The following is an 18,769-nucleotide window of genomic DNA, read 5'->3' as shown; positions in this document are numbered from 1 at the left end:
TCAGCCTCCTGGTTTCTGAGTCAGTGGGTCTGTGAAGTGGCTTGAGGATTTGCATTTTCTCATAAGCCACCAGGTAGTACTGGTGCTTTTAGCTCAGGGATCATTCTTTGAGAATCACTGTCTTAAAATGTTGGGAATATTAGCACAAACGGAGAGCTTTTGGCATTATGAAAATCCAGTCAACATGGGGATTTCTTGATCTATTATGACCACCACAAAAGATGTTAGTGGGCCTAAAAAGATAATATGCCCATTTCTGATATATAAAATGTAATACATTATGACTTTTAATTAACTCATTAATAAACATTGAGCACCTAATTGTGGATGGATGGTGTACTGTTTAAGACATGGGGCTAGAGTGGTAGACAAGATAGTAAGATCTGCATTTATGGTAGTTGCAGTCTCGTAGAGAAAACGTTAATTATTTTGTAAAGTTGCTTTGTCAAAAGTCAGATTACATAACAAGTCCTGAGACTGTTATTTAGAATTAATATTTGGAAGTAAGCTGAAATGAGGAATCATTCTTTCAAGTAGTGAAAGCACAAGAGTATGTATTCCCATCCCCTTTCACGTGGCAGTAGGTACAGTTGAGAATACTAGTAAACGTAACATTACTGCTATTGTGGTACGGTGTGTTTAAATCTCATCACAGGAAAAAAATTTTTTAAAAAGGCTGAGGATTTAGCTCAGTAGCATAAGCACCTGCCTGGCAAGTGCGAGGTCGTGAGTTTGATCCCTGGTACTCCCCCACCCCCAAATCTTATCACGGGGATGTGGTTGACAGTTAAGACTTCTGGGTTTAGGGCAAAGGAGCAAGTCAAATAGAATTAAACAGTCTTAAGTCCTTGTACAATGTACAAAACAAAACCGTGGGCAGGGGATTTAGTGCACTGGCATAAGCACCTGCCTGGCAAGCGTGAGGTTGTGACTTCGATCCCCGTTACCCCCCCCCCCCCCGCAAAAAAAAAAAACCAACCCCGACAACAACAACAAAACCTATAAAATTAAGTACTACCCTATCTGCAGTGGTTAGTTATGATTTGGGAGTGGGATTATGAGGCAAAATAGGCCTGATTTATTTTTTAATATGTATCTTTTTTGGTTGTTGAATATATCAAGAGAAGATCGAATGTAGTTCATATCTTCTTTCTGATAGACATTATGAACATAGAATTTTTTTTCGTAGAATTTCTCATTTAAAGTCTGTTTTGTCAAACTGGATTTTACCTCATTTACTTTGTAAGTTAGCCAAAATACATATCCTACTTTAAAAATGACCAAATAATTTTTTAACTAAAAATAATGTTTATATATTTCATTTTAGTTGGGTAGTGACATTGCATAGTTATTCTTCAAAATTTGTTTAAAGATGCATTTGAAATAAAGGATTTGTTAGCCAAAACTTTAGATTTTCTTATCACTAGATGAGTTTGCAAGAACTGTAGAAAGTTTTACATCAAAAAGAAAGGATTTTTCTCCCATCTTGTTAGCAAAGACATACTTCTTTCTTGGTTTTTTGAGACAGGGTCTCACTGTGTAGTTTAGGCTGGTTTTGAATTTACTCTGCAGCCCAGGCTAGCCTCAGAGTCCCAGTGTCCTCTTGCCTCAGCTTCACAAGTGCTTAAAGTACAGGTGTGCACCACCACACGCCCAGCTGCAAAAAGATACTTCTTATTGTACATGGTGTTTGACAAAACTTTTAGGAAACTCTATAAATTCTTTTTTTCTTATATCACCTGTTCCCTCAAAATTTAATTCTCAGAAAATAAAATCAAGATTAAAAATAATTACCTAGAGTGAAAAAAATTATTTTGAAGAGAAAATGAAAGATTTGGTTTAAGAAATTAAAAAGTAGCAATTCCTTTTTGAAACATTGTTTTCCTGAGTAAACTTGACCATTCTTTTGATTGATTGATTGATTTGTGTGTGTGTGTGTGTGTGTGAGTGTGTGTGTGTTTGGATTTTGGTCTACAGTTAGTATCTGTTCAGGTTTTACAGCACCAAACTTTAGCCCTTTAGCTTGGAAAAATAGGGTTGGCATAATTACATTTGTTTTTTGTTGTTTGGTTTTCTCCATTGCTAATGATAGGGGCTTAGTTGAGGTTACCTTAGGTTTTTTTTTTAACATCTTCAAGACACTGAAACATTTGGCTGTCAACTGTTTAGAAACAGTAACAACAGTAATAGTGAGAAAACTCCAAAGCACTGTAACATACAAAGTTTTTTTTACTACATCAGAAATTGTTCTGAAAGCTTTGCATATTAATGCATTTCATACTTAGCACCCAAGACTGAATAACTTCAAGGTTTTCTCAGGTAGAAGCAAGGATTTAATCTCAGAAAGTAAATAGGGCTCTAAAACTCAAGCTCAAGAATTATCTTCTCATGAAATAGCATTGCTTTCTCTCCACGCATCCACTAAGGTAGCCACGTTGCTCTGTTTACTCTTCCATTAATCTAAACCTTTTGACTCAGCTGGGTTTTACATTTGCCTTTTCTTTCTGAACAGTTTATTTTCTTTCCATGTTTCCACTTTCTAATTCTTGGTTATTTGATCTTTGTTTGAATGCTGCCAGAGAGAGACAAAGGCCATAGCTGATACTCTTCAATCTCAATTAAGACCATTCTGTCACTTTTATAATGACCCCCATTCTTTATTTCCTTTTTTATTAGCTCCTACAACTTATGATTAGACTCATGCATAGGTATTAATACGTTAAAAATTCCAATCATATGAAGTGTGGCATTATTACAAATTTAACAAAATGACCTTGGCGTCTCTGCACAAAGGAGGAGGTTAAGAGGTCTGTGTATTCCAGATGGCTTCTGGGGTTCAAATTAGCACTGTCAGTCCAAGGTGTGGGTGTGTTTTGGTGCCACCTGGTGGTAGTTATGTACTCCTGTGACTCCTGTTTGAGAAGGTAGAAAATGAAGTTAATGTCTGTTGGTATCTATGTTGGATTGGTTCCAGGACCCACTCTCTGCACACCAGAAATCCATGGATACTCAGGTCCTTTGTATAAATTGGCATAGAGTTTGCATATAACCTGTGTAACTCCCCTATATACTTTCAACCATCTCTAGACTATAATACCTAATATAATGTAAATGCCCTTAAAAAGTTGTTATACTATATTGTTTAGGGAATAATAATGAGGAAAAAAGTCTGTCCGTGTTTAATACAGGTGCAGCTATTCTCCCAAATGTTTTTGACCTGTGATTGGTTGAATACAGTGATGTGGAACCACTGATATGGAGGACCAAATGTACAAATTGTCCAAAGCATGTGTGATTGCCTATTGTGTTCTTAAAGTGAGTCTGTGTAATTTTAACAGATCAAACAGATCATTTGAAAGAATTGAATTCAAATGAGTGGAAACAGATTACACATAACAGGCAAAACAAAATTAAATTACAAAATGGAAGAACAAATTAACCAGAATAAAAACCAACCAGAAGAAGCTGGAGTGATAAATAGAATTTAGGGTAAACATGTTTAAGTAGGACAAAAAGTGACTCTTAAGCTGATAAAAGGAATGGTTTTGAAAGTAATGTCATGAACTTACATGTATCTAACAACATAACTTTGAAATACCATTTAAAACAAAAACTTTTAAAATTGCAAGGAGAAATAGACATGATTATAAAACAACAGGATTGGAACACATTTTAAAACTTAAAAGTCAAGCAGATAAAAAGTTTTAGATTTCATCAAAGAACTGAGCCATAGTTGAACAAGCTTCATAAACTGAAAATACATTTGATCAACCTGTTCTCAACCTAAACATTCAAGAAACTTAAATGTTTCTTCAGTTATGTATAGGCCACGTTTATGTTTTTATTTATTTATTTGGTGCTGGGACTCAAACTCAGGACCTTGCACTTGCTATAACCGCTGAGTTATATCCCTGGTCTGGTAGGTCTTTTTTTTTTTTTGTCTTTTTCCTTTTTATCGGTACCGGGGATCAAACTCACGACTGCCTGCTTGCAAGTCAGGCGCTTATGCTGCTGAGCTAAACCTCCAGCCCCCGGTAGGTCAATTTTTAAGCATGTACTATGCCGGGGAAATATAAACAATATCTAGAAAATCAGTATCATGCAGACTATACTATTTCATTATGATGCAATAAAATTAGAAAACAAAAGCAAAATACTTAATATTTATAACTAAAAACATTTTAATTAGTGTATCAAAGAGAAAATGAAATTACAAAATACTTGCAGCTAATAGCAATGAAAACAATGCATATTAAAACTTGGATGTAGTTCCAGAAGAATTCACTAGGAAGTATAATGTTAAGTTTGTCTTTTGAAAAATAAGAACAATTGATAAAAGGAACATATGCGCCAATCTTAATATTAATAAAGAACCAATAGAATGGAACCAAATAGAAAAAAGGTAAAAATAAAGATAAAATTATAGAACATAAAGCCATAATATATTATCAAAACCAGAAAATTAATAAAATGTATAAATCTATAAAGACAGATTAAGGATAAATGAGTACTGCCAAGAACAAAAATATGATCACCAGAAGAGTTGAAAAATCATAAAAAAAAATGCCATGAACAAACTTGCCAAGGAAATTGGTAATGTTAGAAAGATGAAGATGATAACTGACTCAAGAAGAAACAGAGGGCAGGTGATATAGCTCAGTAGTGTAGAACCTGCCTGGCAAATGTGGAGTCCCGAGTTTGAGTCCAGGTGCCAAAAAGCCCCCAAAACAAAAAGAACCTAAAGTCATTAACCTTTAACTTTTTACATCTTATATATAAATGCTATTCATATACACACAAATCTATAAGGCAGACGTAGATCTGTTACTAATATTTCATGGAATATACAAAATGATTGTCAGGTGCAACTACTAGGGAAAGTAGTAAGAGGAAAGTTTTCTAACCCATTTTTTGAAGCTAATATATGAACTTTAAAACTGTTCCAGTACAAAAATAGAAAACTTCTGACTAAATTTATTGGTGATTGTAGATACAAATGTTCTAAATTTAAAAAAAAATCAAGTGAAACCTAGGGTTAATTTTAAAAATACATTATGACTAAAGGCATAGGAGGAAGGCAAGGATTACTACATGTTGGTAATTCTGTTAGTGAAATCAACATGTGACTAGACAAACGGAGAAAATCCATGTAAATAATATCAGTGGGTTCCCAAAACATTTTTAAAACAGCATCAACTGGGGATAGAGACCTACAGATTGAAAGCTGATAAGAGGTATATAGCACATAGAAAAACCTATGACAAATAGCAAAAGAGAAAAGGATGTCAACTGTTATCTTAACCAAATAGGACTACTACTAGAGGTCTTAGCCAGCACACTTAGAAGAGGAAAAGAAATGAGAGGCATAAAGATCAGAAGAGAAGCAAAAAGACAAAAATGTTAATGATAGTTTAATTATCACTTAAATTCTAGGAAACTGTACAGATAAACTATTATTACTAAGCGGTTCCTCACACAGCAGTGTTCAGCAGGCTTGCTGTCTATGTATGCAAAGTAATAAGAAAATGAAGCAAAAGATCCTATTCATAATAAAACAATGATCAAAAAATCCCAAATAGTACATTAGATACTTAGGAGTAGTGCTAATAATTTATGGTGAGAATTATTTTATTGCAGAAGATAAATAAATGATAGGAATATAAGTTGTTAAACAGGAAGTAGAAAACCAAAACAGGCCAAAAGCATGGATTTTTTTCTTTTCTAAAAAAGTATTTTATTATAACCTATTTTGGAAAGAGGGGAGGGATGTCCAAAGACAGGGTTTTGCTGTGCAGTCCAGGCTGGCCTTGAACTCACAGTGATCCTCCTGCCTCAGCCTCCTCAGTGCTAGGACTACAGGTATGTGCTACTGTGACTGGCTTCACTGATGTCTTTCATCTTTAGTTCACAAATAACATGTGGAAGGTGAACATAGTAAACTGTTACTTTTGGGGCTGGGGATTTAGCTCAGTGGCATAAGCGCCTGCCTTGCAAGCAGGCAGTCGTGAGTTCGATCCCTGGTACAGATAAAAATGAAAAAGACAAAAAAACCCAAAAAACTGTAACTTTTCTGTTGGGAGCCATTGAAGCTGGAAATTGACCACATGCAAGGCTGGAGCATGACCATCCCAAGAACAAAATGCATCTTGGGCAATCCAGGTAAAGAAGCTGCTTCACCCCAGAGAACACCTATCCCCAGAACAGTGAGTTGCTAAGACAACAGGGTGTCATGTGACATTAAGTTGCTAAAAGATATAAATAAACGCCCCCGCAGTGAGGAGCCAGTACCTTTCCTCCCTTTAGGAGGATAAGGGCTCTACCAGCCTTGTCTCTTCTTATTTTTCTCATCCTCTCGAAATCCCGTGGCACTTTTTCCTTTAACCTATAAAGTCAAGATAGTTCCAGTCAGACTTCCAGAAGGACTTATTTTTGGTGGAATTAGACAGACTTTTTCTAGATAAAGAGTCACATTAGTCTAGATAATCCTGCAAAAGAACAGTGTCCTGTCCTTGCCTCTGTCCATAAAAAATGTCTCCTGAGCAAAGTTGTAGCTCAGTGGTGGTAGAACGTGTGCTTAGCATGGGTGAGGCCCAGTGTTCAATCCCCAAACTGAGAAGAAGAAAAGAAGTTTTTTTTAAAGGCATACAAGCGTTTTAAAAAAGTATGTCTGGTGTATAATAGACATGAATATACAAGTCAGAGTGAAAGAATGATTTATTAAGTTTCATAAGGATTTATAAAGAAATGTTCTTAGATGACTTATTCCCTTTTATTTTCATGATACAATAATCCCATCTCCCTCCCACCCATGTGAATGTTGAATTTAATTTATTTTTTTTAGTGTGAATATATGTGTCCTGTTACGTTGTATGTATCTACGTATGTATGTGTGATATGTGTGTGTATATGTTGTATGTATCTACGTATGTATGTGTGATATGTGTGTGTGTATATATTTTGTTTGTTTGTTTGTTTTTGAGACATGGTCTTAACTAGGTAGTCCAGGCTGGCCTTTAACTCACTGTATAGTGCAGGGTGACCTTGAACTCCCTTCATTCCTCCTGCCTTGACCTCCAGAGTGCTAGGATTACAGACATGCCACTGTGCCTGGCAAATTCACTGATTTTAAAGAAGAACCAGTTACTGTTTCTCTGGGGGCTTCTCCTGGCCCCTTTTTTGCAGTACTAAGGATTTAACTCAGGCCCTTTGTACTGAGCTGCATCCCAATCCTTTTATATTTTGAAACAGGGCTTTACTAAGTTGTGCAGGCTGGGCTGGGAGTTGTGATCCTCGAAACTCACAGAGGTCTAGGATTATAGACATGTACCACCCTGCCTGGTTTTTCTTGGATTTTTGTGCAGTGTGGCTCTGCAGTTGTCTTGAAGTAGGCTTAACTTGCTCTCCATCTGTGGTCATCTGTGGGGCTGGCAGCTAGGAGGATCTTCACTGGGGCAAGTCAGGCTTCCTTCATTCTTGCAATCAACATTTCTTTATTGCTTGCAGTGGTCACGAGCTATGTGCAGTGTTGTGTTAAAAAGTAGTGATGTGATACTACTGGGCATCCCTGTTTTGTTCCTAATTTTTTTTTTTTTTTTGGTCTTTTTTTCCTTTTTTATCGGTACCGGGGATCAAACTCACGACCGCCTGCTTATAAGACAGGTGCTTATGCTGCTGAGCTAAATCCCCAGCCCCTTTTGTTCCTAATCTTGAGGGGAGTATATCTGCAGTTGCCACTTTGAAATTTAATGTTTGTTGTAAGCTTTAGGATATAATGTACACCAAGTTAAGGAATCCTGTGCCTTTGATTTTGTCTTTATGTTGATTATGAGTCCTATAGAGTGGTATTTTGGGAATTTTGATATATCTTTACCCTTTATTAATGTAATTAACAAATTGATGGGTTTTCAGATGTTGATTTTCAGATGTGTCCTGAAGTTTAAGGATACATGTTGCTCATCATTTTGTATTGTGTTCTTTTTATCTGTAGTATATCATTTCTAGGGGAGCACCACACACTTAAACAAATGATAAAAAGGTTAACATTTGTAGGTTCTAGGAAGAGGAGAATGTGGCAGCCTATAACATTATTTTTGGTCATTTCCTGTGTGTTTTCAAATCTCAAAAATTGATTTCTTGAAGTGGGGAGGGGAAGAGGGAAGTGGAGAAGAGGTTTATATACTAGTGGGTTATTCAAAGATGATTTAGAGATCTACCATAGAATTAGAAATTTAGACCAATCACTTAAAAGGAAAAGTCAAGACTAAATATGCAGAGTTTTGAATTAGTTTAGAAATAAGGTTGAAAACCCTAGGTGGGTGCCATTGTTCTGAAGGGAGAAGGTAGCTAAACATCGCACATGAATGAAAAGACACACTTAAAGGTAGTACAGAAGTGGGTGAGTGCAACTGAAAAGAAACAAATAGGAAAACAAAGCCAGGTTACTACCATGAAAATCAAATGAAGGAAGAATTTCAGAAGGGGGCATAGGTGTCATTTTTAGAAACAAAGTCAGATGAAGACTTCAATGAATTTGGCAAACAGAAGCTCACTGTTGACATTTGAAGAAGTTTTCAATGGGTAGGATGTAGAAACTATCTTGAACGAAGGGAGTAAATTAGTTCATCTCTTTCTTTTGGGATTGAATAAAATGAGAGGTTTGTTCTTGTTTATTTTTTGAGACAGGGTGTTGCTATGTATCCCAGGCTGCGCAATCATCCTGCCTTAACCTCCTAGGATTACAATCATGTGCCACAGTGCTTGGCTAATAAAGTGAGTTTAGACTTGTAGTTTAAAACATTTTAGTTAAAAATTTTCTTATAAGTTTAAAACATGCTAAACAAAAATCATGCATTAGCCCTTATAAAGTTTCATGGAAATTATAAAAAAATTTTTCAGTGCATTAAATGTGTTAACATTCTCTAATAATAACATAGGACCCCGGTCCTTGAAATCACTTGTCACAAATTATTTAAAATACACAAACCACAGGCGGAGAGTATGACTTAGTGCTTGAGCGGTTACCTAAAATGCCCAGGGTCCTGGCTGTGTTCATTACCTAGCACTGGAAGAAAAATAAACACACAGACACCCAGGGACGCACACATGCAGAGAGCTGGAGAGAGTGCATTAACTATTCTGACTCACTTTGTGAAGTGTCATGCACTTATGAGTGCTTAATAAATGCTATTTAAAGCAGTTGTTTGACTAACAGTCTTAAGTGTGACTGCTAAAAATTTGAAGGAATGTTTTCCAGAGTAAATTAAAAAGTGAATGTCTTGGTTACTTTTCTGATTGCCGAGACAAAATAATTGACACCCAAAGTTAAAGGAGGAAAGATTTGTTTCAGCTTATAGTTTGTAGAGGTCTCAATCCATAGTTGGCTGGTTCCATGGCAAGGTAGCATGGCAAAAGGGTATGGCAGAGGAGAAACAGTCCATGGCAAAGCAGGCAGGAAGCAGCCAACAGTAAGCTTTTCTTTCCCTTTATCCCATCCAGGCTATAACCCATGCCCAGGGTGAATCTTCCCATTATTCACAGCCAGAACTGTGCTAAACTAATCAGTGGGCTAATTTAGTTATCACAACCTTAATCCATATTCATGTGCCCTAGATTCTGTCACCTCCAAAAAAACCACCCATAAATGCATGAGGCTTTAGGTGGGGGGCATCTAGGTAGAATCCATAACAGTAAAGAATCGACAAACTGAAGGAGGTTCTGGTGCAGGAGAAACTTACCAGAGAAGACATGACTCAAAGTCTGGTTATACTTAAGTATATATCAAAAATGGTACATACTGAACCCTTAGTTATTATAGCATTTTAATGGTTCATGTCCTAAGATGAATGGTTTAATACATTGGCAAGGTAAATTAAAATAACTTGTAGAAGTTATGGATCTCTTTGACAGTCTTTTTTTGGGGCTTTTTTGTTTTTATCGGTACCGGGGATTGAACTCATGACTGCCCGCTTGCAAGGCAGGCGCTTATGCCGCTGAGCTAAACCCCCAGCCCCTCTTTGACAGTCTTAAACTATCCATAGCCTTCTTCCAGAAAAAATGCAAACTTCACTAGCAAAATTTTGCTATTGTAAATCCTTATTAAAAATCCAAGCTGGGTGCTGAGTGTGGTGGCACTTGTAATCCCAGAATTTGAGGAGTTGGGACAGGAGAACTGTTCTAAGTTTGAGGCCAGCCTGGGCTATATAATGAGTTTAAGACCAGTCTAAACTACATAATGAAATGTTGTCTCAAAAAAAAAAAAAAAACCCAAGATGGTTGTGGTGACATGCCTATAATCCGAGCACTTAGAGGTGGAGGCCAGAGGATTGCTGTGAATTTGAGGCCAGCCTGAGCTACACAGTTAAAGGCCAGTCTGAATTACATAGTAAGACCATGTCTCCAAAAAACAAAAAAAAATCCAAGATGGTTGTGACATATGCCTATAATCTCAGCACTCTGGGAAGTTGAGTTAGGAGGATCAAATTTAAGCCCAGTTTTGGCATTTCTGCAACATAACAAGACCCTGTCTCAAAATAAAAATGACTGGGGATATAGCTAAGTGTGAAGGTCCTGGATTCAGTACTCAGGAGTTCCCCCTACTCCCTGTTTGTACATTGAATCCTGATCCTTGAATCCATACATCGTTTATGTATGTTTAAGTAACTTTCTATGATGGTATCCAGAATGCATGCATTCACTATTACTATATTTAAATTTTATGTATAAGCAGTTGGTATATCATATTGTCTCTAGAACTTTGACTCCTGATGAAGGATTTGGTGTGAACCAAAAAGGCTTATTATATTCTGGTTATGTCATTTAGTGTTACTAGTAATAGGAGCCTACAAGAGAAGCTTATTCAGAGTAAGCACCAATAGTTACTTGTTGAATAAGTGAATGTATATGTGGTTAAGGGTTTAAGAATTTGCATTTTACTAATATTTTATAAAACCTAACTTAAACAAATGAGTAATACAGTAAAAATTTGCAAATACCCAGCACTTGAGAGGCTAATGTAGGAAAAACATGAGTTCAAGACCAGCCTGAAATATATAAGACCTTGTCTCAAAAATATTCCTCTCCATGGGGCTGAGGATTTAGCTCAGCGGCATAAGCGCCTGCCTTCCAAGCAGGCAGTCGTGAGTTCGATCCCTGGTACCGATAAAAACAAAAAAAAACAAACAAAACAAAAAAATATGCGTCTCCTTAAGAAAAAGGCTGTGAATGTAAGCCAGGTACCATGGCCAAAGTCTATAATCCCAGGTACTCAGAAGGCTACAAAAAGAGGATAACAGGCCTGGACAATGTAGCAAAAACCCTGTCTCACAATAAACTTTTTAAAAAAGGGCCAGGGATGTAGCTTAGTAGTAGAGTGTTTGCTAATTTGTGTGAAGCCATGGGTTTAGTCCCCAGTACTGTGGAACAAATAAAAAGACTGTAAATCATCTGATAGCTTGGTTAAGGCCAAAAGGTCTACTATGATGGCGAACCTTTTAGAAACTGAATGCCCAAAACTATAACCCAAACTGTAACCCACTGATTTATCACGAAGTGCCAATACTGCAATTAAACTTGAATATTGAGATTTTAGTCTAGGAAAACCAATGTGGCTGTTTTGGTAAAATCCTTATGAAGAGAGACTCATGCACAAATTTGAAAGCCGGCAGCTGTCGGATGATTGTTTTAGAAAGCTAGTTGTAAGAATTAAGATACTGGAGAGTATATTCCCTCAACTTCCTTTCACGAAACTCTCAGTGTCACCAACTTTGGCAACACTTTCGTGGTTGGTGATTGGTTGTGCGAAAGCTCAGACAAGTAGCAGCTACTGAGTTGCTGTCACTTCTCTCTGAACATGAACATGGCCCCTTTTGTGCGCTGTTATCCACTGTTCGGCTTCTGGGGCGATGCTTGGGTGACTTTGCTCCAAGCTGACAGAGGGCTCTACGTGCCCACAGGTTGGCCACCACTGATGTGTTTCTTAGATACCTTGCCTAGTACACATTTAAGTAGTTTCCTAGGATGCCTACTAGTTACAGTGATCATTGGAAGGATATCATTGTTTCTTACTTTATTGTTCATGACACTCGGCTTTTTCTAAGAGCTAGTGATCTAGTTACTTCAACTTTATTCTTTTGATAGAAATGAGAAACTAAGTCCATCCTGCATTCAAGGGGGAGAAGAAGAGGAATTAAGCTCTACATTTTGAACAGGGAAATGTAAAAAAAAAAAAAACCTGTGGACGAGAAAGATCTGCAGGTATTGAGTTCATGATAGCAGACAAACAAGTCTGCTACTTTCAAAGGCAGTGTTAGAGTTTAAACACTGGTGTCAGAGTGCATGTATTCATATCTGACCCTGCCCTTTGTGACTCTATGACTTGAAACAAAGAACATCAGATCTTCACATAAAATGAATGAAATATTATATTTGTTTCAAGGCATGTGGAGAGGAAGAAATTTTTAAAAGTGAGGGTAAAGATTATTGTTATTTAACCCTTGAAACATATCAGTGACTTTGATATAGAGAATATTTTCTGTAATGTCATTAGCAGCATATGAATTGTTTTCCAAAGTCTACCATAATAGTTTCAGTTCAGCAAATTCTGGTTATTAGTAATTGCTTTAAATTTTGTGTTTTTTGAGACAGTCTTGCCATTTAATTCAGGCTGGCCTTGAACTCACTATGTAGACCAGGCTGGCCTCAGAATCACTATAATCCTTTTGCCTCAACTTCATGCATGCTGGTATGACAGAATTGTGCCACCACTTATTCAGTCTTAAAAGTTCTGACAAAAATGTAGATAAGTGCACATTTATATGTACACACACATACACACACACACACACACACACAAACACACCTGTGTGGCTTCAGCCAAACTGTATAGAAAAACTTACACATATTTAAATCCTGCAGCATTTGTATTTGTAGTATTTATTCATGTTATTAAAAATAGTGGGGAGCTGGGTGTGGTGGCACAAACCTGTAATCCTAGCACGTGGGAGGCTGAGGCAGGAGGATTACCATGAGTTTGAGGCCAGCCTGGTCTACTTAGTGACTTAAAGGCTGGTCTGAACTATATAGCGAGACCATCTCAGAGAAAAAAAAAAAAGGTACAGTAGAGCACTTGCCTCATATGTGTGAGGAGGCCCTAGATTTAATTGTCAGCACCATGTTACCCGGGCTGGCCTTGAACTTCAGGACTTAGCTCAAGCCTTATCCTTCCTCAGCCTCCCCCGCAGTTGAGACTATTGGTGTATGCCACAGCAGCACTTGTTTGGGTTTGGTTTTTTTTGGGGGGGGGTTGGTTTTTAATAGGTGGACCCGTTGAATGTCTTCCCTGTTTCTTTAGGCTATGCCTCAGAAGTGAAATTCCTGTGGCAGAGAAGTACAAGCTTCTTTTAGTCTCTTGATAATATAACGTTTGTTTTCCTGGAAGTTTGTGTCAGATTTAATTCTGATAGCAGCTTATTCCTTTTTATATTCCCAGGATGGTAGTGTTGGTCTCTTAAAAGTGTTTGTGGCTTTTGAAAGCAAGCAAGAATTGCATTAAAGACCAAAGAATACAAGATGGAGATACATGTGTATACAGCTGTACAGAGAGTAACACACACACACACACACACACACACACACACACACACTGTACTTCTTAAGATCTATCTTAAACAGATCATAAGGTAAACGTTTGCATCAGGCTGATGCTGATTCTTCCCACACAGAGAAGATGATTTTTTCTTCTTGAGTTGCATTGACTTCCACAAAAAGTAAACTTTCAGCTTATATTGCTGCTTTCCCTTCTGTGTAGAATACATGAAAAACCGACAAGAATGAAGAGTCAGATAGATTACCAATTTCAATAATAAGCCAAAAGCCAACAGTTACCCCTTAATATTCCTTATCCTCCATATGGAAGCTGTTAAAGATGCTGCCTAAACTGGACCTGCACTTGGGAGGCTGAGACAGGTGGATCCATGTGAGTTTGAGGCCAGCATGGGCTACATAGTAAGTTCTAGGCCAGTCTGAACTATGTAATGAAGTTCTATCAGTGGCTCATCTTTACTTTAAATTGATTAGCAATACAAAGTAAAAGCTTCCCGTTTTCAGTTCTGCTTACCCCCTACATGTTTTACTCAGTCTAGGAGTAGGACAGCACTCTGGTAACAGCCTGTAAGTCCTTTTGGCAGTGGTGGAAAGGCTAAGGGGAAAGCCCAAGAGAATAGATGAATATTAGGAGAAATGAAAACAAATAGTTACAAGTTTCTTTGTTTTTTGAGACAGAGTCTCACTACACAGTTTGGGCTGGCCTTGAACTTACTTTGCAGTCTAGGCTGGTCTCTCAAACTCCTAACAATCTTTCTGCTTCAGCCTCCCAAGTGCTGGGTTTACAGGTGTGTGCCACTATGACCACTGTTCCAAGTTTTTAAAATCCATTTTGTGCTGTTCTGAGGTTGGATCAGATTTGTAAAATTATACTGTATATTACCACTGAAAATATTTTTCTTGATTACAAGAACAGGTCAATTAATTTAGATCATAAAATTTGTCACCTTGTTAAATGTGTATCAGTCAGACCACTTTGTGTGTTTATTTAGCAAATGTTTAACACTTTTTTTTGTACAAAAGCATTGTGTAATGTCAGTGTTGTGATATATTTTAGGATAGCATTTGTTTCAAACTTTTTTTAAGCTAAGAAATGCTAGTCAGGTATGATGGTGTACGTATGTGATCCCAGCACTCTGGGAGGCTGAGATGGGGATGCAGGTTTGAGTCCACGCCAGGCAATTTAGCTACTTAACTGGGATCCTGTCTCAAAATGAAACGTGGAAAAGAAGAGTTGGGGATGTAGCTCAGTGCTTTGTACCAAAACACAAAACAAAAGCAAAAAAGGAGGCACACTGGTGATGTACCTCAGTGCTAGAGGGCTTGCTCAGGTGTGTGAGACCTTGGTTCAGTCCCCAGCACAATTTTTTTAAAAAGGCATGCTCTTGTTTTAATGAGGTGTGGATTGTCTTGTCATTGGTTTGATTTTGTTTTCAGTAAATTTACAGACACTAAATTGGCAATTTACCTGTCTGTTGTGTTTTGATAGGTAGTATATTTGTTACAAGGTTAGTTTCTAGCAAAGAGATTTTTTTGGAAGTAGGTGACATAAAATGAATAGATTTATTTTCCAAATGCACTAAACAAAAGTGAAAGGCACACGCATTTCACGATTAGCAAACAGGGCTCCAATCTGATCTCTCTGGGATTGGCGAGTTCTGAGGTATATACAAAATGCTACATTCCTGCTTAGTGTGCTTAGTACTTCAGTAAAAGGGGAACGAACGGATGTAGTCGGTCTCCTCACTTTCCAAGTAATGCTTTGGAATATTCTCTAGGTACGACTTTTTGTTTTTCCTATTTTAAAGTGCTGTCGTTTCAAGCGAACTGATTACATGTTGCATAAGCTCTGAAAAGGCCAAAACAAGTTAGCAAGCCACCTTTATTTACAGCGGTGAGACTAGGTATTAGATAGCTTCTGGGAAGAAAATGTGATTAATGGCCTTTTTCGGGGTGGGGGGGACGATCGCGGAGCTCGCTTCCGCAGAGCGTGAAATGCGCCCCTTCCTGCCGTGGGCCGTCCCGGCGGTGGCCGGGCGCAGCCTCAGGTGTCCGTGCGGCCGCTCGGCGCTCGGCGCTCGGCGCCGGGACTTCCTGTCTGGGCGCGGGGCGGAAGGATCGCGCCGCCAGCCGGGACGCCGCCGCCCTGCCGTTAGGTGGTGGGGTTTCTCAGCCCGGCGGCGGGAGGCGGGCCGGCCGCGGCTTCCTGTGGGAGGACGCGCAAGGATCCGGGCATCGGAGTGTGTGCGAGTGCGTGTGTGTCGCGGCCGCACGGCGCGTGTCCCCGGCCGCGGTTCCGCCTCCACCCCCGCCGCTCACGGTGGAGTCAATGTGAAGCAGCAGCAGCAGCAGCTCCAGCCCCGGGATAAACATGGCGACGTCTCTGCATGAGGGACCCACGAACCAGCTGGATCTGCTCATCCGGGCCGGTGAGGACAGGGAACTTTTCTGCCGTGCATTGGCGCAGTGAGCAAGGGGTGCACCCAAGGCGGGGTGCCTCCCCTGGAGCGGGCAGTGCAGGGTGCGCGTCCACCTCAGGCACCAGGCGGCTGGGAGAGGGGGGAGTGAATGAAGTAATGGAGGCGGCGAATCAGGAAGTGATCACCTTGGAGAGTAACCTGCCTCGAATCCGGCGCTGTCGCTTCAGGGTGGGCTCGCCGGGTGCGGTGCGGCTGCCGGGCGGAGCGCTGGCAGTGGCTGCGGGGCACAGAGCCGCGGTTAAGTTGGGGACTAGGCATGGACGAGTTGCGCGCTTCACCCCAGTTGCCGAGGAACCAGGAAGTGACTGGGGCTGTTGTCTCCCGGCGGCGTCTGCCACGCTGTCTGGCCAGAGAGGCCGCTCCTGGCCGCGGCCGCGGACGGAGGGCTCCCACGGGGACTCTCGGCGCCCACCGGCCCGTGACTTCCGCATGGACGAGGTGGCCCCGGGCGATGTCCGGCGGACAGTACCCGCCAAAACCCGCGCGGACCCTCCCTTTCCCCGTGCCTGTGGCACGCCGCCTCCGGAGTAACGGTCCCGGGAAGGATCACTCAGTGTCGCGCGGTCGGGACGGCGTTTCTCCCTGCCCGCCTCCCTCCGCCGCGACGGGGCTGTGAGGAAACTGGATTTATGTCCCTTCTCTTATGGGTGGTGTTTCTGGGGGAGATTGGGAAGGACACGGGGTATATTTTGTACCCCTGACATGGAGCGTGGGGAGTCCGAGAAAAGCAAGTGTTTTTCGTAAACAGTGGATGAATGTGAAGGAGTGGAGCGGGCGGGAGGGCATCTTGGCCCCCGGGAAGTCTCAGCACGGAATTGCCCCCTTTCCCCTCCCCCAAACCTCCCACCACAGCGGAAGCGCCTGGGAGAGGACAGAACGCGCGGGATTGACAGGCCCGCGGTTCCAATCTGCTCTCGGAGATGTTCCAAATGAGAACGTTGATTTCTGGGGGCGGGACTAAGGGCCCGCGCTTGGCCAATGAAGATTGGGCGGGAGTGAAGCTGACATTGTACGCATGGAATTGGAGGGAAGAGGAGTGTAAACACGGAAGTGGCCGTAGGGGTGGGGGATGTGCAGCGCCACTGCTGCAGCGGAAGGGCACGGACTTAAGTTACATGGAAAAGGCAGCTTTACAAATAGAGCAGTGAGGGCCCTGGATCTTTGGAAGAGCGCTTGAATATTGTTCGCTTACTGTTATAAATGTGCATATTCCGTTTTCCTGGTTTTGTTTCATGTATCGGTGGGAATTGGAAAATAAATAAGTTACCTAACAGCAATGCTGTAAAAGATGTTATACTGTTCCATCCATTGTTTTCAGGTAGGGGTCTTGACGTTAGTTTGGTTGGCGAGACTGATTTAGATTGACTAGGGCAAAATCATGAACACATGTTTTGTGTATCTGAATTTAACAGAAGAACTTTTAAGTTTAAATAAAGTCTGGAGTAATATAACCATATGTATTGTGTAACACATGGCGAGCAGCCTTTTATTTTGTGTAATGTAATATTACGTGTTTCAGATGGCCCAAAGAAAAAAGCAGCATACCGAGACATTAAAACACATTTTTTGACAGTTGTTTTAGTGAAAGGCAGAGCCCGATGATAGCTTGGTTCCTTTGTGTAATATTCAGTGCACTAATTGACATGAACTAGTATAAAATGTTGGGTTTATATTATTGGCTCTGAGAGTTCTTGATCATTGATATTTGTGTGTGTGTGTACATTTTAAGACATCTTGTATACAGTGGTTAAAACTTAGGCGAGACAGAATAGCTTCCGCAGTCAGAACTTTAAAAATTCTAAAAAGATAAAAGGACTTAATTTTGTCGGTAAGATATTTTTTTCACGAACTTTTGGAATTGAATATGACCTGTAGATACTTTGTTTGGAGTAGGTATTGTAACAGTCTTTGGTTTGAAAATATAACTTTAGTGTTCTTTTCATAAGAATTTGTTTTTGATTATTTATGTTTTGTGGTATTGGGGATCTGAGCCCAGGGCCTCTGACAGGCTAGACAAGTGCTGCACCAGAGTTACACTCTCAGCTTTCATAAAAGTTTTTAAAAAGCTATATGCCGTTTTCCAGCCCAACTCAGTTTTTTTTTTTTTTTAGCACTCTCTCTATAGCTTACAGTTAAAGTTTCTTTTTGATTGTAATATTCTACAAAGAATGTTTTGCATATGAGTATTTTCTGATTTTTTTTTTTTCCTCTGTTACGTTCATGTAATCTGAAGCTCCCTTACAAGCTGTATTTTAGAAAGAAACTTGAGACAGGTTTGCTGATTTATCCAAGGTTTATTCAGTGAGTTAAAAGTTGAAGAGGAAAGATGGCCTAGAAAATTAAGATTCATGGTTGTAAGGTGTTAAAACTGCCAGTTTACAATGGCAGTTTGAGACAGATAAAGATGTGTATAATGTACAAATGTAAAAAGTTGTGATTATAATGATGGGTTAATTCGGATGAGTGATATTTATGAAGACTTACAGAGAAGATAGTCTAGTGTAATCATTATCATTGTTACATGTTAAGTGCCGAGGATATACTGTACTGCTTTTACTTTTTATTTTCATTTATTTATTTATTGGTACCTGGAATCTAACTTACGACCTTGCACTTACCAGGCAAACACTTCAACTGCTGAGCAAAATCCTATACTGGCCCTATACTGTACTGCTTTTATTTACTCCCTT

The 18,769-nt window shown here is 39.6% G+C and overlaps 1 protein-coding gene across 18 annotated transcripts in view; it reads left to right on the top strand.

The window, feature by feature from the left end:
* Nucleotides 1–18,769, top strand: part of Elf2 (E74 like ETS transcription factor 2) — a 93,134-nt gene that overhangs the window by 53,558 nt on the left and 20,807 nt on the right. For 2 of the 18 annotated variants that reach the window (XM_003476803.5, XM_003476805.5), the window contains exon 1: nt 15,471–16,028. The exons of 14 other annotated variants lie outside the window; for them this stretch is intronic. In XM_003476803.5, coding sequence (XP_003476851.1) covers nt 15,971–16,028 — 58 coding nt within the window. In that variant the 5' untranslated portion in view covers nt 15,471–15,970. Of the gene's footprint in view, nt 1–15,466; nt 16,029–18,769 lie in introns of those variants that run through there. 2 more of the 18 variants (XM_023560309.2, XM_023560310.2) reach the window with 2 other exon arrangements.

This window comes from Cavia porcellus, unplaced genomic scaffold (assembly GCF_034190915.1).
Source record: "Cavia porcellus strain 051 isolate PalLab524CR breed Dunkin Hartley unplaced genomic scaffold, mCavPor4.1 scaffold_14, whole genome shotgun sequence".
Taxonomy (NCBI): domain Eukaryota; kingdom Metazoa; phylum Chordata; class Mammalia; order Rodentia; family Caviidae; genus Cavia; species Cavia porcellus.
Note: the sequence above shows the minus strand (reverse complement) of the source record. Positions and strands in the feature narration are given on the sequence as shown.